At 33.1% G+C, this 15,215-nt stretch overlaps 1 protein-coding gene across 1 annotated transcript in view; it reads left to right on the plus strand.

Moving 5' to 3' along the window:
- Positions 1 to 15,215, plus strand: part of FANCI (FA complementation group I) — a 132,514-nt gene that overhangs the window by 89,850 nt on the left and 27,449 nt on the right. Inside the window, 1 exon segment of the mRNA XM_037833024.1 lies at positions 5,717 to 5,785. Coding sequence (XP_037688952.1) covers positions 5,717 to 5,785 — 69 coding nt within the window.

The following is a 15,215-nucleotide window of genomic DNA, read 5'->3' on the forward strand; positions in this document are numbered from 1 at the left end:
TAGGACCAGTAGGTAGGGATGGTTAGCCAAAAAGTTGATTAAGGTAGGGAATCATAAGGAATTGTTCAAACACCTTAAACATTTTATTTTAACTTGAAATATTTAAATGTACTATTACTTTGGAGGTCTTTTGATTTAAGGTCAAGTTCTTTTTTTGTTTTCTTTTTTTGTTTTGTGTATTGAGTATGAACCTGTCATTGAAATTTCCTGTCATTTCTCTTATACAAATGATACACGTAATTTATTGCTATAATTTCAAATGTTTATTTACCAGATGTGGCATAAAAAAGACACTTCAGATACAGTCTTAGTACCAAAACCTTCTAGATGTATTTAATTTTTTCCCTAACATTTTACAATGATTTTACCCTTAAATTCATCAGGAATTGGTTTTAGGGACTTAGCTTTATTAAGTCTTTCTAAAACATTCCACTTAGTTTTTATAAAAACTTTTTTTCTTTTTGTACCTGGTTTTCAACATTTTACAGAATGTCTGATTAATTCACATAATTATAGTGACAGTACAATTAGCAAAAAGAAAGTTGAGACAAATACAACCTACTTGTGGTTAGCATATAACTCAGCCAGTGGGAATAGAAATGTGCAGTCTTGGAGGATAGCTTACTGATTTCTAGCACTTAGCATGCCATGGATTTAAGTATACATGTTTCACAGAAGGAATGGAGAGCATTAGGTAATCTAACAAATAGATTAAGTGGAGGTCAGTTCAGAGAGTGGCTCTTATACCTTCATTTTGCACTCATAAAATAACATCTTTTGAGCTACAGTAGTTGTCAGACACTGTATTAACCACTCGGTTTTTTGAGCTTATTGGAGAAAATTTGGAAAATACAGAAATTTTTTTTAAAAATTGTCAATAATCCCATCACTCATATATACATATTTGTGCAAAATAGGCATCATAACCTTTATAGAGCTTTGATTTCTTGACATTTGTTGTAAACATTACCCCATTTTGTTTAAATGTTCTTTGATAACATGGTTTTTAATGCCATATAATATTCATTATTAGATATGTAGTCATTTACTTAACTATTTTCCTTATTTTTGGATAGCTCAGTTGTTTCTAGTTTTTCTCTATGAACATTATTTTACCTGAGTGATTGACTACATTGCTGTGTCTAAGATTAGAATAATTTAAAGCCTCTTGACTCACCCTGGCAAGCATTGAAGTTTTTTTCTTTTGTTATTTTTATTTTTATGGTTTTTTTTATGGTGGTAACATATATGATATAAAATTTGCCATTTTTAAGTTACAATTCAGTGGCATTTAATTACATTTACAATGTGTGCTACTGTCACTACCATCCATTAGCAAAACGTTTTCATCCCTCAAATCAAAAACTATTCATAATCCTTTGTTAAATTCTATCTTGTCTGTTGCTTTGAATACTGAATCTCTATATAATTTTCTTTTTCTCAGTTGCTAGAGTATTAGAATAGCTAGAAGGAAAGAACTGAAATGGTGGAACTGTAACACATAGCATTCTTTGACATTTGCTATATAGCTACTTGTTAAATTGTAATTTGAAAGTTACCACCTTTTTGTATATATGTTATATTACACAATAAGGAAATAACTGAAACTATGGTACTGTAACCCATAACATTCTTGGAAATTTCCTATATGTTATATTTCACAATAAGGAAATAACGGAAACTATGGAACTGTAACCCATAATGTTCTTTGAAATTTGCTCTCTAACTACTTGTTAAATTGCATTTGGAAAGTTATCATTTCTATGTAAATGTGTTGTATTCCACAATGAAAAAACAAAACAGAAAACTCGGTACTCATTAAGGACTCCTCATTCCCCACACCAGCCCCTCATTCACTCTCAGCCTCTGGTGACCACTATTCTGTTCTCTCTCTCTCTGAATTTGCTTATTCTAATTATTTCATGTAAAAGAAACCATATAATATCTGTCTTTCGCTGAATTTGTTTATTAGTTCTAGTAGCTTCCTTGTGGAGTCTTTTGATTTTTCTATGTATAGGATATTTCATCTGTGAATAGGGATAGTTTTACATCTTCCTTTCTAATTTGGATGCCTTTTATCTCTTTTCTTGCCTAATTGTCCTGACTAGAATTTCCAGTACAATGTTGATCTGAACGGTCTTTAACTAAGACTGGGAGATTTTTGGATGGGTAGAAATATCATGGTCATTCACATTAGGGTGCTTAGGGCCAGTGGGCACTTTTTAAAGGTCTGGAAACTTAAGGGGGAAGAATGTCCTAAATGAGAAGGCCACTAATACAGGATAAGAGAAAAGAATAGGAACCGAGGGCATTTCTGACTGTAAGGGGGCAAGGTACTCCAAAGCCAGAAGTGACTCATTGCTTAAAAATTGTGAGGATTATAAGATTGTAAATTCATTTCTCAGTGACCAGATATCTTTTTAACTTAGGCAAAAAGTCTAAACTTTTTTAGTTGTTTCTTCCTCAAAAACACAATCTTCTGAAAGAACTGTGAATAAAGAAAGATTGTGTTAAAATGACAAATGTATGGTTTCACTTTTATGAAATAACTAGAATATGCAAATCTATAGAGACAGAAAGTAGATTATAGGTTGCAATGAGTACAAAGACCTAAATAAATGAAAGATATTCCTTGCTTATGGAGTAGAAGACTTAATATTGTTAAGATATCAATAGTCCCAAAGTGATTTACAGATTTAACCCAATCTCAATCAAAATTCTAATAACCTTCTTCACATAAATGGAAAAGCTTATCAAATTCATAGGGAAGGGCAAGGGACCCCAAATAGCCAAAAACATCTTGAACTATAAGAAAAAAGTAGGGGGATTCACACTTCCCAATTTCAAAACATTACAAGCAACAGTGATCAAAACAGTGTGGTACTGGCATCGGGACCAACATATAGACCAATGGAATAGAATTGCGTGTATAAAAATAAACTCACGCATCTATGGCCAATTGATTTTTTATTAGGGAGCCAAGTCAACTCAATGGGGAGAGAATATTCTCTTCAATAAATGGTGCTGTGAAAATCAAATATCCAGTGCAGAAGAATGAAAGTGAATCTGTCTGTGCTGGTTTGGATGTATCATGTCCCCCAAAACGCCATGTTCTTTGATGCAGTCTTGCTGGGGCAGACATATTGGTGTTGATTTAGGTTGGAACGTTTGGATTAGGTTGGTTCCAGGGAGATGTGACCCACCCAACTGTAGGTGATAACTCTGATAAGAAAATTCTGTGGAGGTATGGCCCCACCCATCCAGCGTGGTCTTGATTTAATCACTGGAGTCCTTTAAAAATGCTGGCACAGAACCAGAAGGTAGCTGGCTTAGCTCAGAGATGCTTGGATTTGTGGACCCCTGATGTTGGTTGCAACTTACAGAGACATTTTGAAGACAGCTTTAAAGCAGATATTTTTGTAACTCTGTTTTGAAATGCAACCTGGGAGCAAGTAGACAACAGCCACATGCCTTCCTAGCTAACAGAGGTTTTCCGGACACCATCGGTGTTCTCCAGTGATGGTACCCTATTGTTGATGCCTTACCTTGAACGCTTTATGGCCTTAAGACTGCATCTTTGTAACCAAATATACCGCCTTTATAAAAGCCAATCCATTTCTGGTGTTTTGTAAAATGGCAGAATTAGCAAACTGGAACACCATACTTCACACCATATATAAAAATTAACTCAAAAATTGATCAGTGACCTAAATATAAGAGCTAGTATTATCAACTTTTACAAGAAAACATAGGGAAGTATCTTCACGACCTTGTACTAGACAATAGATTCTTAGATATTTATGCTGAAAGCACAAGCAGCAAAAGAAAAATAGAAAAATTGCACTTCATCAAAATTTAAAATTTTGTGCATCCAAAGGGCATTATCAAGAAAGCAAAAAGACAACCTACAGAATGGGAGAAAATATTTGGAAACCACGTATTTGATGAGTTTAATATCCATGATTTATGAAGAACTACAAATCAACAAAAAGACAACCCAATTAAAAAAAATGGGCCAAGAACTTGAATAACATTTCTCCAAAGAAGATATAAATGGCCTGTAAGCACATGAAAAGATGTTCAACATCATTATCCATTAGGGAAATGCCCATCAGAAACACTGACATACCACCTTATACCCACTAGAATGGCTCTTATTTAAAAAAAAAAAAAAAAAATGGAAAATAAGTCCTGGCAAGGATGTGGAGAAATAGGAACCCTAGAACTTTGTTGGTAGGAATGTAAAATAGTACAGCCATTGTTGAAAACAATTTGGTACTTTCAAGAAAGTTAAACAGAACTACCATATAACCTGGCAAACCCACTCCCACTTTAGGTATATACCCAAAAGAATTGAAAGCAAGGACATGGACAGATATTTATCTGCAGAATTATCCACAATGACAGCCCAGGTGTCCATCAGCAGGTGAATGGATAAACCAAATTGTGAAATATACATACAATGGAATATTATTCAACCTTTAAAAGTAAGGAAATGCTGATACATGCTGCTAAATGGACAAACCTTGAAGACCTCAAGGTCTTCAACTGAAAAGTCATTTACAAAGGGACAGATATTGTATGATTCTGCTTATATTAAATAGCAAGAATAAACAAATTCATAGATACAGGAAATAGAAAGTATAGGTTAAACCAGGGTTTGGTTTGTGGAGGAGTGGGGAGTTAATGCATAATGGATGTAGGGTTTCTGTTTGGGGTGATGGAAAAGTTCTGGTAATGGATGGTAGGAAGGTAGCTCAACATTATCAATGTGATTAATCCCACTGAATGGTATGCATGAGAATGGTTAAGATGAGAGTTTATAATGTATATATATATATATATATATTTCCACAATTTAAAAAGAAAAAAGAGCAACTAAAGAGACAATAACAAATTGATTATGGTGATGAATGCACAACTATATGATGATACTGTGTGCCACTGATTGTATACTTTGGATGGATTATATGGTGTGTGAATACATCTCAAAAAAATTGCATTAAAAAAGAAAGAAAAGAGAGAGAAAGGGAGAATAACAATTAAATGCAATCCATGATCCTAAACTGAAACAAATAATGGAGGAGAAAAGACCCAAAAGGACATTATTGGTATATATATGAAAAAAAACTACAATATAGACCATAAGCTTTTTATCAATGTTAAGTTGCTTGAACTTGATAACTGTACTTAAGGTAGTTACATAAGTGAATATCTTTGTTCTCAGGAACTGTACATGGAAATATTGTGTTAAAGAGGAAGATATACAACTTATTCTCAAATGTTTGGAAAATAGATGGCCAGATAGATAGATGGATAGATAAAATGATTTGGCAAGTATGACAAAATGATAGAAGTTGGTGTATCCTAGGATCTGGGTGGAGGATATGTTGACGTTCTCTGTGGGTTTTGTATTATTTTTGCAACTGTCCTGTAAGTTTGAAAGTTTAAAAATAACAGTTTAATGGGCATAAAGTTTCTGTTTGGGGCAACTTAAGAGTTTTGGTAATGGATGCTGTTGATGATAGCACAACATCATGAATATAATTAATACCACTAAATTGTGTGGTATAAGTGGTTAAAATGGGAAATTTTGTTTTATATGCATTTTAACAGAATTCTTTTTAAAAAGATAGTGTTTTGTTTTTCTTTAATTATTATCCAAATCACTAGTATCTCTGATAAAGAGCTTATTTTTTTATTTGATTCCCCTTAGGGGTTTTATGATGTCCTTCGAAGGAACTCTCAGCTGGCTAATTCAATCATGCAGACTCTACTCTCACAGGTAAAATATATATTTTTATCAATAAAGGGAAAACACTTGATGAGGCACTGAGAGGCAATTGACCTTTTCCAGACTTTTCAAAGTATTAATTAATAATTCCCGACTAGTACACTGGTATGTCATGAATATACCTGGGGTATGTGATATTATTCTGGGTTGTTTTATATTCACCACTTATCTACCTGTCATATTGCCATCATTTAAAAGTCATCCCTCTGAGTTAACAGTCCACATCCTAAATCAAAAGGATATTTATGTTTTTAAATTAAGAAGTATTTAAAGGACCATCCAGATTAGAAGAATTTAGATGGAGAATGTCTTGTGTAAAGAAAGCCTTTTTTGCATTATGCTTTTTTTTGAATCTTTTTTTGTTTCACAGCTTTATTGAGTACAATCCAACCATTTGAAGTGTACAATTCAGTAGTTTTTAGTTATTCATTGAGTTGTGCAATCATCACTATAATCTATTTCAGAATCATCACTATAATCTATGGCATCACCTGAGAAGAAACCCCATACCCTTTAGCTGTCATCCACTAAACAATACCCCCACCCCCACACTCTGCACCTCCTCCAGCTCTAAGCCAACCACTAATGTTTCTGTCTATATATTTACCTAATTCTGGTTATGTCATATAAATGGAATCATAAATTATATGGTCTTTTTAGACTGGCATCTTTCACTTCACATAATGTTTTCAAGGTTTTATCCATGTTGCAGCATGCATCCATACTTTCTGTGGTACCTTTTTATGGTCAAATAACATCCATTGTAGGGTATTTGAATTTTTTTATACATCAGAAGAGTTCAAGATGTTATTTTTATACTGTTAGTAATAATAACAGTAGCTAATGTTTAGCATTTATTGAAGACCAAGCATTGTAGGAAGCATCATATGTGGATGATCTCATTTAATGCTCACATAAACCCTGTGAAATAAGATCTGTTATCTCCATTGTATACATTTATAATTAAGGTTCTGAGAGATTAAATAATTTAATTTGCCCAAGGTCACACAGTTAATAAATAGCAGAACTGAGATCTGAACTCAGGTCTTCCTGGCTCAAGAGCCCTGTCTTAGCCACTGTACTATTATAATGCTGAGCAATAGGATGAAAAGCCCATGAAGAGAATACTGGATTAAAAGTAAGTGTTATAGTTTTCTAATGCTGCCGGAATGCAAAACACCAGAAATGGATTGGCTTTTATAAAAGGGGGTTTATTTGGTTACACAGTTACAGCCTTAAGACCATAAAGTGTCCAAGGTAATAAATCAGCAATCGGGTACCTTCACTGGAGGATGGCCAATGGTGTCCAGAAAACCTCTGTTAGCTGGGAAGGCATGTGGCTGGCATCTACTCCAAAGTTCTGGTTTCAAAATGGCTTTCTCCCAAGACATTCCTCTCTAGGCTGCAGTTCCTCAAAAATGTTACTCTTAGTTGCACTTGGGGTATTTGTCCTCTCTTAGCTTCTCTGGAGCAAGAGTCTGCTTCCAATGGTCGTCTTCCAAATGTCTTTCATCTGCAGCTCCTGTGCTTTCTTCAAAGTGTCCCTCTTGGCTATAGCAAGCTCGCTCCTTCTGTCTGAGTTTATATACTGCTCCAGTAATCAAGGCCCACACTGAATGGGTGGGACCATGCCTCCATGAAGTATCTCATCAGAGTTATCACCTACAGTTGGGTGGGTCACATCTCCATGGAAACACTCAAAGGATTCCAATATAATTAGCACTGAAACATCTGCCCCACAAGATTGTATCAAAGAATATGGCTTTTTCTGGAAGACATAATACATTCAAATCGGCACAGTAAGTAAAGCTAGGTTCTGTGCTTGTCTTCCATTAACTCACTGAGTAATTCTGGAAAGTAATTAGCTTCTTTTTAAAATTAAGGAGTGGAACCAGAGCATTTTTAAGAGCCTTCTTCTTTTTAATATACTGTGTAACAGACTGTGAGTTTCCATGACCTAAGGTAATCCTCAAGCATACAAAAGCCAAACTCTCCAGACAGCCTTCCTGATGCAGAATGAAAAGAATTTAGATTTGTCCTGTTATCTCTGAACTTAAGTCCCATGTTGAGTTTTGATTTGGGGACTACCGTTAGTTTCACAAACCTTGTAAAATAAATATTGATAGAGTTCATTACTTATTCTGTTCAAGTTGACCTCCTGTGTACATTTAAGAGTATAAGAGAATATTATCAGAGTTGTTACTTGGTGGTAGAAAATCATCACCCTCATTTGGATGTTTCCTCTTCTACCTTTTTTTTTTTTTTTTTTACAAATAACCAAGTATACATACAAGAATATTTTATATGTATGTACAATGTGTACACATCAAACAGCTCAAGAAATAGAGTATCTGTACCTTTGAACTCCCTTGTTTGCCCCTCTTGGATCACATCCCCAAAGCACCCGCCAGAGTTAACCTGTAACATGGTTTTTATGTTAAACATTTCTTTGCTTTTCTTTATAGTTTTGCCATTTCTGTATACTAATGATGTGATGTTTAGTTTTGCTGTTTTTGAACTTTAAATAATCATACTGTATGCATTCATCTATGACTTGCTTTTTTCATTCAAGCTTTTTTCATTCCACATGATTACTTTTAAGAGTCATCCATATAGGTATATATAGCTGTTGTTTTTTCCTTTGTCACCAACTTACAGTATTCTGCTGTGTGAGCATAATACAATTTACTTATCCATTCTACTATTAGTGAACCTGTAGGGTTTTTTTTTCCTGTTACAAATTATGACTATTACCTACATGTTTCTTCGTACATTTATGCAAGAGTTTGTCTGTGGTGTATACATGAGAAAGAGATTGCTGGATCTTAGAGTATGCACGTTTCAGCTCTACTAGGTCAAATTGGTTTCCAGAGTTTATACCAGGTTATACTGACATCAGCAGTATATAAGAGTGTTTGAGAAATCTTTTTGCTCCACGTACTAGTGTTGTCAAACTTTTCATTTTCACGGGTCTGCTGGGTGGTTGTCATTCTAATTTATATTTCCTTCATTAATAATGAGATTGAGCAGCTTTTCACATTTATTGACATTTTGTCTTTTTTCACCGTTAGAATGTCTTTTCATATTTTCTGCCTGTTTTTTCTAATTTTTTTCTTTCAGCTTGGGGAACTTGATATAAGTTCTTGGCACTAATTCTTATTAGTTATAAGTATTGCAAATATTTTCTTCCTGTTTAATGCCTTGATTTTTCACACTGGTGTTTTGCTTCTTGATTTTACTATAGTTGAATTTGTTATCTTTTCATTTGTGGTTTGTACTTTCTTATTCAATATATATTTTCCTTCCCTGGGGTCATAAAAATATTCTTCTGTATTTTTCTTCTAAAGTTTTTCTTCCATCTTCAAGTCCTTAATCCATCTGGAATTGATTGTTGTGTGTGATGTGTTAGAGATCCAATTGATTTTTTTTTCCCCCCTATATGGATAGAAGTCTTACCTGGTAAGGTAAGTCTCCCTACCATATTTTCTTTTTTTCAGAAAGGTTTTGGCTAGTCTTTGTCTGTTTTTTTGTATATAAATTTTAGAATCAATTTATTGGTATCCATGAAAAGCCTCAATGAGAATTTGGTCAGAAATGCATTGAATGTACCAGTGAATGTGGATGGTATTGATAAGAACATGATATTGATTCTTCCTAGGAAGAAGAATCTGTTTCATCTGTCCATTTTGTTTGTGGTCATATTTAATGTCCTTCAATAACATTTTATAGTTTTCTCTGTAGAGGGCTTACATTTTCTATTAGATTGTTGCTTGTGTAGAGAAATGCACTTGAATTTTTCTTCCAAAAGTTTTTATTTTAGCTATGACATTTATGTTTGTGATATATTTTAAATTGTGTATGGTGTGAGGAAAGGGTCAAAGTTTATTTTTTTCATACAGAATATCTCAGTATTTCCAGCACCATTTATTGAAAATTGTGTTATTTTTGGCACCTCTGTCAAACATCAACTAACAATATGTGATCTATTTGTGGACTCTATTCTATTCCATTGATCTATAAGTCTATCCTTATTCCAGTACCATACTCTTAATTTTTGTAACTTAATAGTTAAGTCCTAAAAATCAGGTAGTTAGTCCATGAAGTTTGTTCTTCTTTTTTAGACTTTTTTAGCTGATCAGGTCCTTTGCATTTCCATATAAATCTTAAATTCGGCTTGTCAATTTCTACAAAAAGCCTACTATGATCTTTATAGACATTGCTTTGACTCCATAGATTAATTTGGGAGAAATTGACATCCTGACAATATCGAGCATTCCGATCTGTGAACATGGTTTAGCTCCCCATTTATTTAGGTGATCTTTAATTTCTTTCAACATACTTTTATGATTTCCTTCCTAAACTCACTCATTAGTTCTGGTAGCTTTTTTGTAGATTTTTGTAGTTTGTTTTTTTTTTTTTGTTTTTTGTTTTTTGTTTTTTGTTTTTAGGATTTTCTATGTAGACTATCCTCTATGAATCTAGGTAGTTTTACTTCTTCCTTTCAAATCTATATGCTTTTTGTTTCTTTTTCTTGCCTTAGTGCACTGGCTAACACTTCCAGTACAATGTTAAATAGAAGTGACAAGAGTACACATCTTTGCCTTATTCCCGATTATAGAAGGAAAGCATTTGGTCTTTCATCCATTGGTAGATTTTAGCTTTAGGTCTTTCATGGATGCCCTTTAATGGTTAAGGAATTTCCCTTCTATCCTTAGTTTGCTGAGAGTTTTTATCATGAGTGAGTATTGAATTTGGTCAATATTTTTCTGTCTCTGTTAAGATGATCATATGGATTTTTCCAATTCTATTGCTATATTACTTCTGATTTTCTGATGTTAAATCAACCTTGCATTTCTGGTCTAAACCCACTTGTTCATAGTGTATTATCCTTTTTATGTATTGCAGGATTCGATTTGCAAATATTTTCTTAAGGGTTGTTGCCTTTATGTTCATGATCTATTGTTTTCTTTTCCTGTGATGTCTTTGTCCAGCTTCGGTATCAGGGTAACACAGGCTCCATAAAATGAGTAGGTAAATGTTGCTCCTTCCGGTATATTCTATAAGAGTTTATGTATTTATTTCTTAAATATTTGCTAGAATTCATCAGTGAGGCTGTCTGGGCATTCTCAACTTGATATAAGCTATTAAGATTTTTTTCCTTCTTGAATGAGTTTTGATAATTTATCTTTCAAGGAATGTCTTGAATTTAAGACATTTAAGTTGTTGAATTTATTGGCATAATAAATTATTAATATAATATAATTAATATAATATAATAAATTATTATTGCTTTAGGGATTACAATATTCCTTATTAGTCTGTAGGCTCTGTAAAGATGTCTCCTCTTTTATTCCTGATATTGGTAATCTGTGTATTCCCTCTGATCAGTCAACAATGGTTTATCAATTATATAATCTTTTCAGAGAACCAGCTTTTAATTTCACCAATTTTCTTTATTATTTGTTTTCCATTTCACTGATTTTCCACTGTAAACTTTTTAAATTTCCTTTATCTACCCACATTGGGTTTAATTTACTCTTCTTTTCTTGCTATATAAGATAAAAGCTTAGATCAATGATCTTTGACCTGTCTCTTTTCCTGATATAGACATGTAAAGCTGTAAGCTTCTCTATAAGCACTGCTTTAGCTGTATCCCATAAATTTACACGTATCATATTTTCACTCTCAAGATATTCCCTTATTTTCCATGTGATTCCTTCTCTCATCCATGAGTTTTTAGAAGTATTTTAGTATCTTGTATTTATTTCTTTTTTATTTCCAATTTAATTCAATTTTGGTTGGTAAATATACTGTGTTATCTTTCAGCCTTTTGAATTTGTTGACTTGTGTTATGACCCAGTATATGATATATCCTGGAGAATACTCATGTGTGTTTGAAAAGAACATATGTTCTGCTGTTGTCGGGTGGCATGTTTTATAGATTTCAGTTAGGTCAAGTTGTTGATAGGGTTGTTCATATCCTCTGTATCCTCATTAGTTTGTCTATTGGTTTTATCAATTAATGTGAGGAATGTTGAAATTGTCACTATAACTCTTGATTTGACTATTCCTGTACTGAATTTTGTCAGATTTTCCTTCATTTGATGTCTCTGTTGTTAACAATATATGCATTTGTGTCTTCTTCCTGTGTTCACCCTTTTAGTATTCTAAAATGTCCCTCTTTATTTCTCATAAAATTCTTGTCTTAAAGTCTGTTTTAACTGATACTAATTAATGTAGCTACCTTGGTTTTCTTATACTTAATGTTTACATGAGTGGTATAACTTCAATCTATGTGTGCCTTTAAATTTAAAGTGCATCTCTCTTAGGTAGTATATAATTGGATCTTACTTTTTAAATCCAATGTGACAATTTTTCTTTCTGAGGGGAGTGTTCAGTCAATTCACATTTTTAATACAATTGTTGGATTTAATTCTGTTATTTTGCTATTTGTTTTCTATTTGTTGCATCCTTTTTTTGTTCCTCTGTTCCTTCTTTTGTGTTAAATATTTTCTAGAGTACCATTTTAACTCCTCTCTTGACTTTTTAGCTTTATTTCTATTTATTATATTTTTAATGTTTGCTTTAGGGATTACAATATGCATCTTTAACTTATCACAATATATTAACAGTAGGTTAATACTGATTGACATCCAGTAAAATATAGGAACTTTGCACCAGTATAGCTCCATCTCCCTGACTTTGTGATAGTATTGTCATATACATTACCTCAGTCAGAATTTTTGTTAAACAGTCACCTCTTTTATTCAAATTAAGATAAGAAAAGGTAAAGTATATATACATGTATATACACACACATTCTTATGTACATACACAATCCTTCATATGTACCAAATATTTGCCATTGCTGGTGTTCTTCATTAATTCCTATGGATTCAAGTTTACGATCTTGTTTAATTTCCTTTCAGCCAGAAGGACTTCCTTTAGTATTTCTGTTATGCAGGTCTGCTAACAATTGACTTCTCTCAGTTTTCATCTCTCTGAAAATGCCTTTATTTTGCCATCGTTTTAGAGGATAGTTTCACTGGATATAGAATTTTTAGTTGACTGCAGTTTTTCTTTCATAACTTTCCAATGTCTTCTGATCTCTTGTTTTCAAGGGAAGTGAGTCTATAGGCATATCGTTGTTCTCTGTATTTGCTGTGTAATTTTTCTCTCACTGTTTTTGAGATTTTCTCCTTGTCTTTGGCTTTCCAGAATTGGCCTGTGATGTGTTTAAAATTCTTTTTGTTTCTCCTCTTTGAAATTTGTTGAGCTTCTTAAATCTTTAAGTTGATGTTTTTTACAGAATTTGAGAAATGTTCACTCGTTATTTAATCAGATATTTTTTTGGTCCCCTTCTCTCTCTCCTTTCTTTCTGGGACTTCAATTACATAAATATTGTCCCACAGATCTCTGAGATGTGGTTCAATTTTCCTCAATATTTTTTTGTTCTTTTCTTCAGATTTGATATTTGCTAATATCTTATTGTTCCATTTCACATCTGCTGTTTTACTCTTGAATGTATATTAAATTTTATCAAATTTTTTTTGTATCTTGAGATGACCGTATGATTTTCTCCTTTCGTCTGTTACTGTGGTGAATTATAGTAATTGATTTTCTAAACCAACACCCCATTCCTAGGATAAATTCAAACTGGTTATGATATATTACTTTTTTAATTTATTACTGGATTCAGTTTACTCATGTTTTGTTTAGGATTCGTACATGCCTATAATTTTCATTTCTCATACTGAACTTCCCTGATTTAGTATGAGCTTAATAAAATGTTTGGGGATTGTTCTCAACTTTTACTAATTTGTTTAAAATTTGAAATCCTCTAGTTGTTTCCCTTAATCTGTTTTTCCCCTCACTTGTTTGTAAGTTATATCTTTCTTTAAATATTTGACTTTTGGTTTTTCACACCACACAGTAGTGTGAATTGTAGCCCCAACCACATGTGGAGGCTAGCTTAGAAATTCCCACGGGAGACCCTTCTCCCAGCAAAGTCAAGGCTCAGTTAGGTATGTATCGCTACCATCTTTCTCCACATAGATTTACTTTTTAGATTCGTCTACTAAAGATAATCTCCTTTTGGGAGTTCCACCTTTATGTAAGTGTCTTTTAATTTTGAGACCTCATAAGAACCCTTTGATATGCTAGAACCTCCCACCTCATGAGAGCCCTAAGCTTTGTCCTCAATTCTGTGAGTCCTTCTATAACTATAGCTCTAAGCCTCAGGAATTGGCAGATGCTGTAAGAGTAAACCCTAGTACCACAGCTCATTTCATTTATTTACTAGATGCATGCTTAATGACATTTTCTGATATATTCAGTTCACCAAAGAATTGCCTTATCTTCCCATCATCATAGTCATCTATTTAAATACATATTATCTGTACTTATCTAAATAAAATATGTAGTACAATATTTTTTTGTGTGGTTCTGTACTAGGAGGTTTCTCTAGACCCCAGTCCACCATTTAGCTGTAAATAGAAGTTCTATGTTTGTTTTATGTCACTGCTTTGTGATAATTCTCCTGAAGGAGCCCAATTTGAAACTAAGGTCTCAGATGTATGGAAATTATTAGAAGGTACTATACAGTCCATCAAGTTTTTCACTGGAGATGGGGACTGATCCTGTATAAAATTTATATTCTGTTAATATACTGTATCTTTCAAACTATAATGAACAATCTGTGTACATTTACACATTTAACGGAATAGAAAATTATGATTGAAGGCATAGAGCAGGGCTTAGCAACTCGGGTTAGTAGGTGGACTGGTAAAATTCTACAGACACCAAAAATAAAATGGAGAAGAATAATAGCTAACATTTTTTGTTAGCTCTATTGTGTGCCAAGTATTGTTTGGAGCACTTTATGTATATAATTGTCATGTTTAATCCTTATATATCCATGTACATTTATATTAATAAGATCCTCATTTTACAGATAAGGAACCAAGACATGGATAGTTTTTTATCAAAATCATCAATAAGCAGTGGTACTGGAATTTTGTACTCAGGCAATTATGGACTCTAGAGACTTTGATATTCTGAAAATTCTGTGCCTGTGCAAGTTTAGGAATTGGTATAAGGGAGTAGGTATTTTCCAGGAGACGCATTTGAAGTGGGATAGGAAAGAGAATCCCAATCAGTATAGTGCCTAAAGCAAGGGCAAAGGATGAGGGCAAGCCAAAGCAACAGAATTTTTGGACTGTTGGGAAACCTCTTTTTTTTTTTTTTTTTTAATGTAAGTTGGCATGCCTTTATTTTTTTTTTAATGAAATTTACTGAGATATATTCCCATAACATAACAGTCCTTCAAAGTGTACAATCAGTTGTTAGTAGTATCATCATATAGTTGTGCATTTATCACCACAATCTTTGAACATTTTCATTATGCCAAAAAATAAAATTA

Source organism: Choloepus didactylus, chromosome 4, assembly GCF_015220235.1.
Source record: "Choloepus didactylus isolate mChoDid1 chromosome 4, mChoDid1.pri, whole genome shotgun sequence".
NCBI lineage: Eukaryota > Metazoa > Chordata > Mammalia > Pilosa > Megalonychidae > Choloepus > Choloepus didactylus.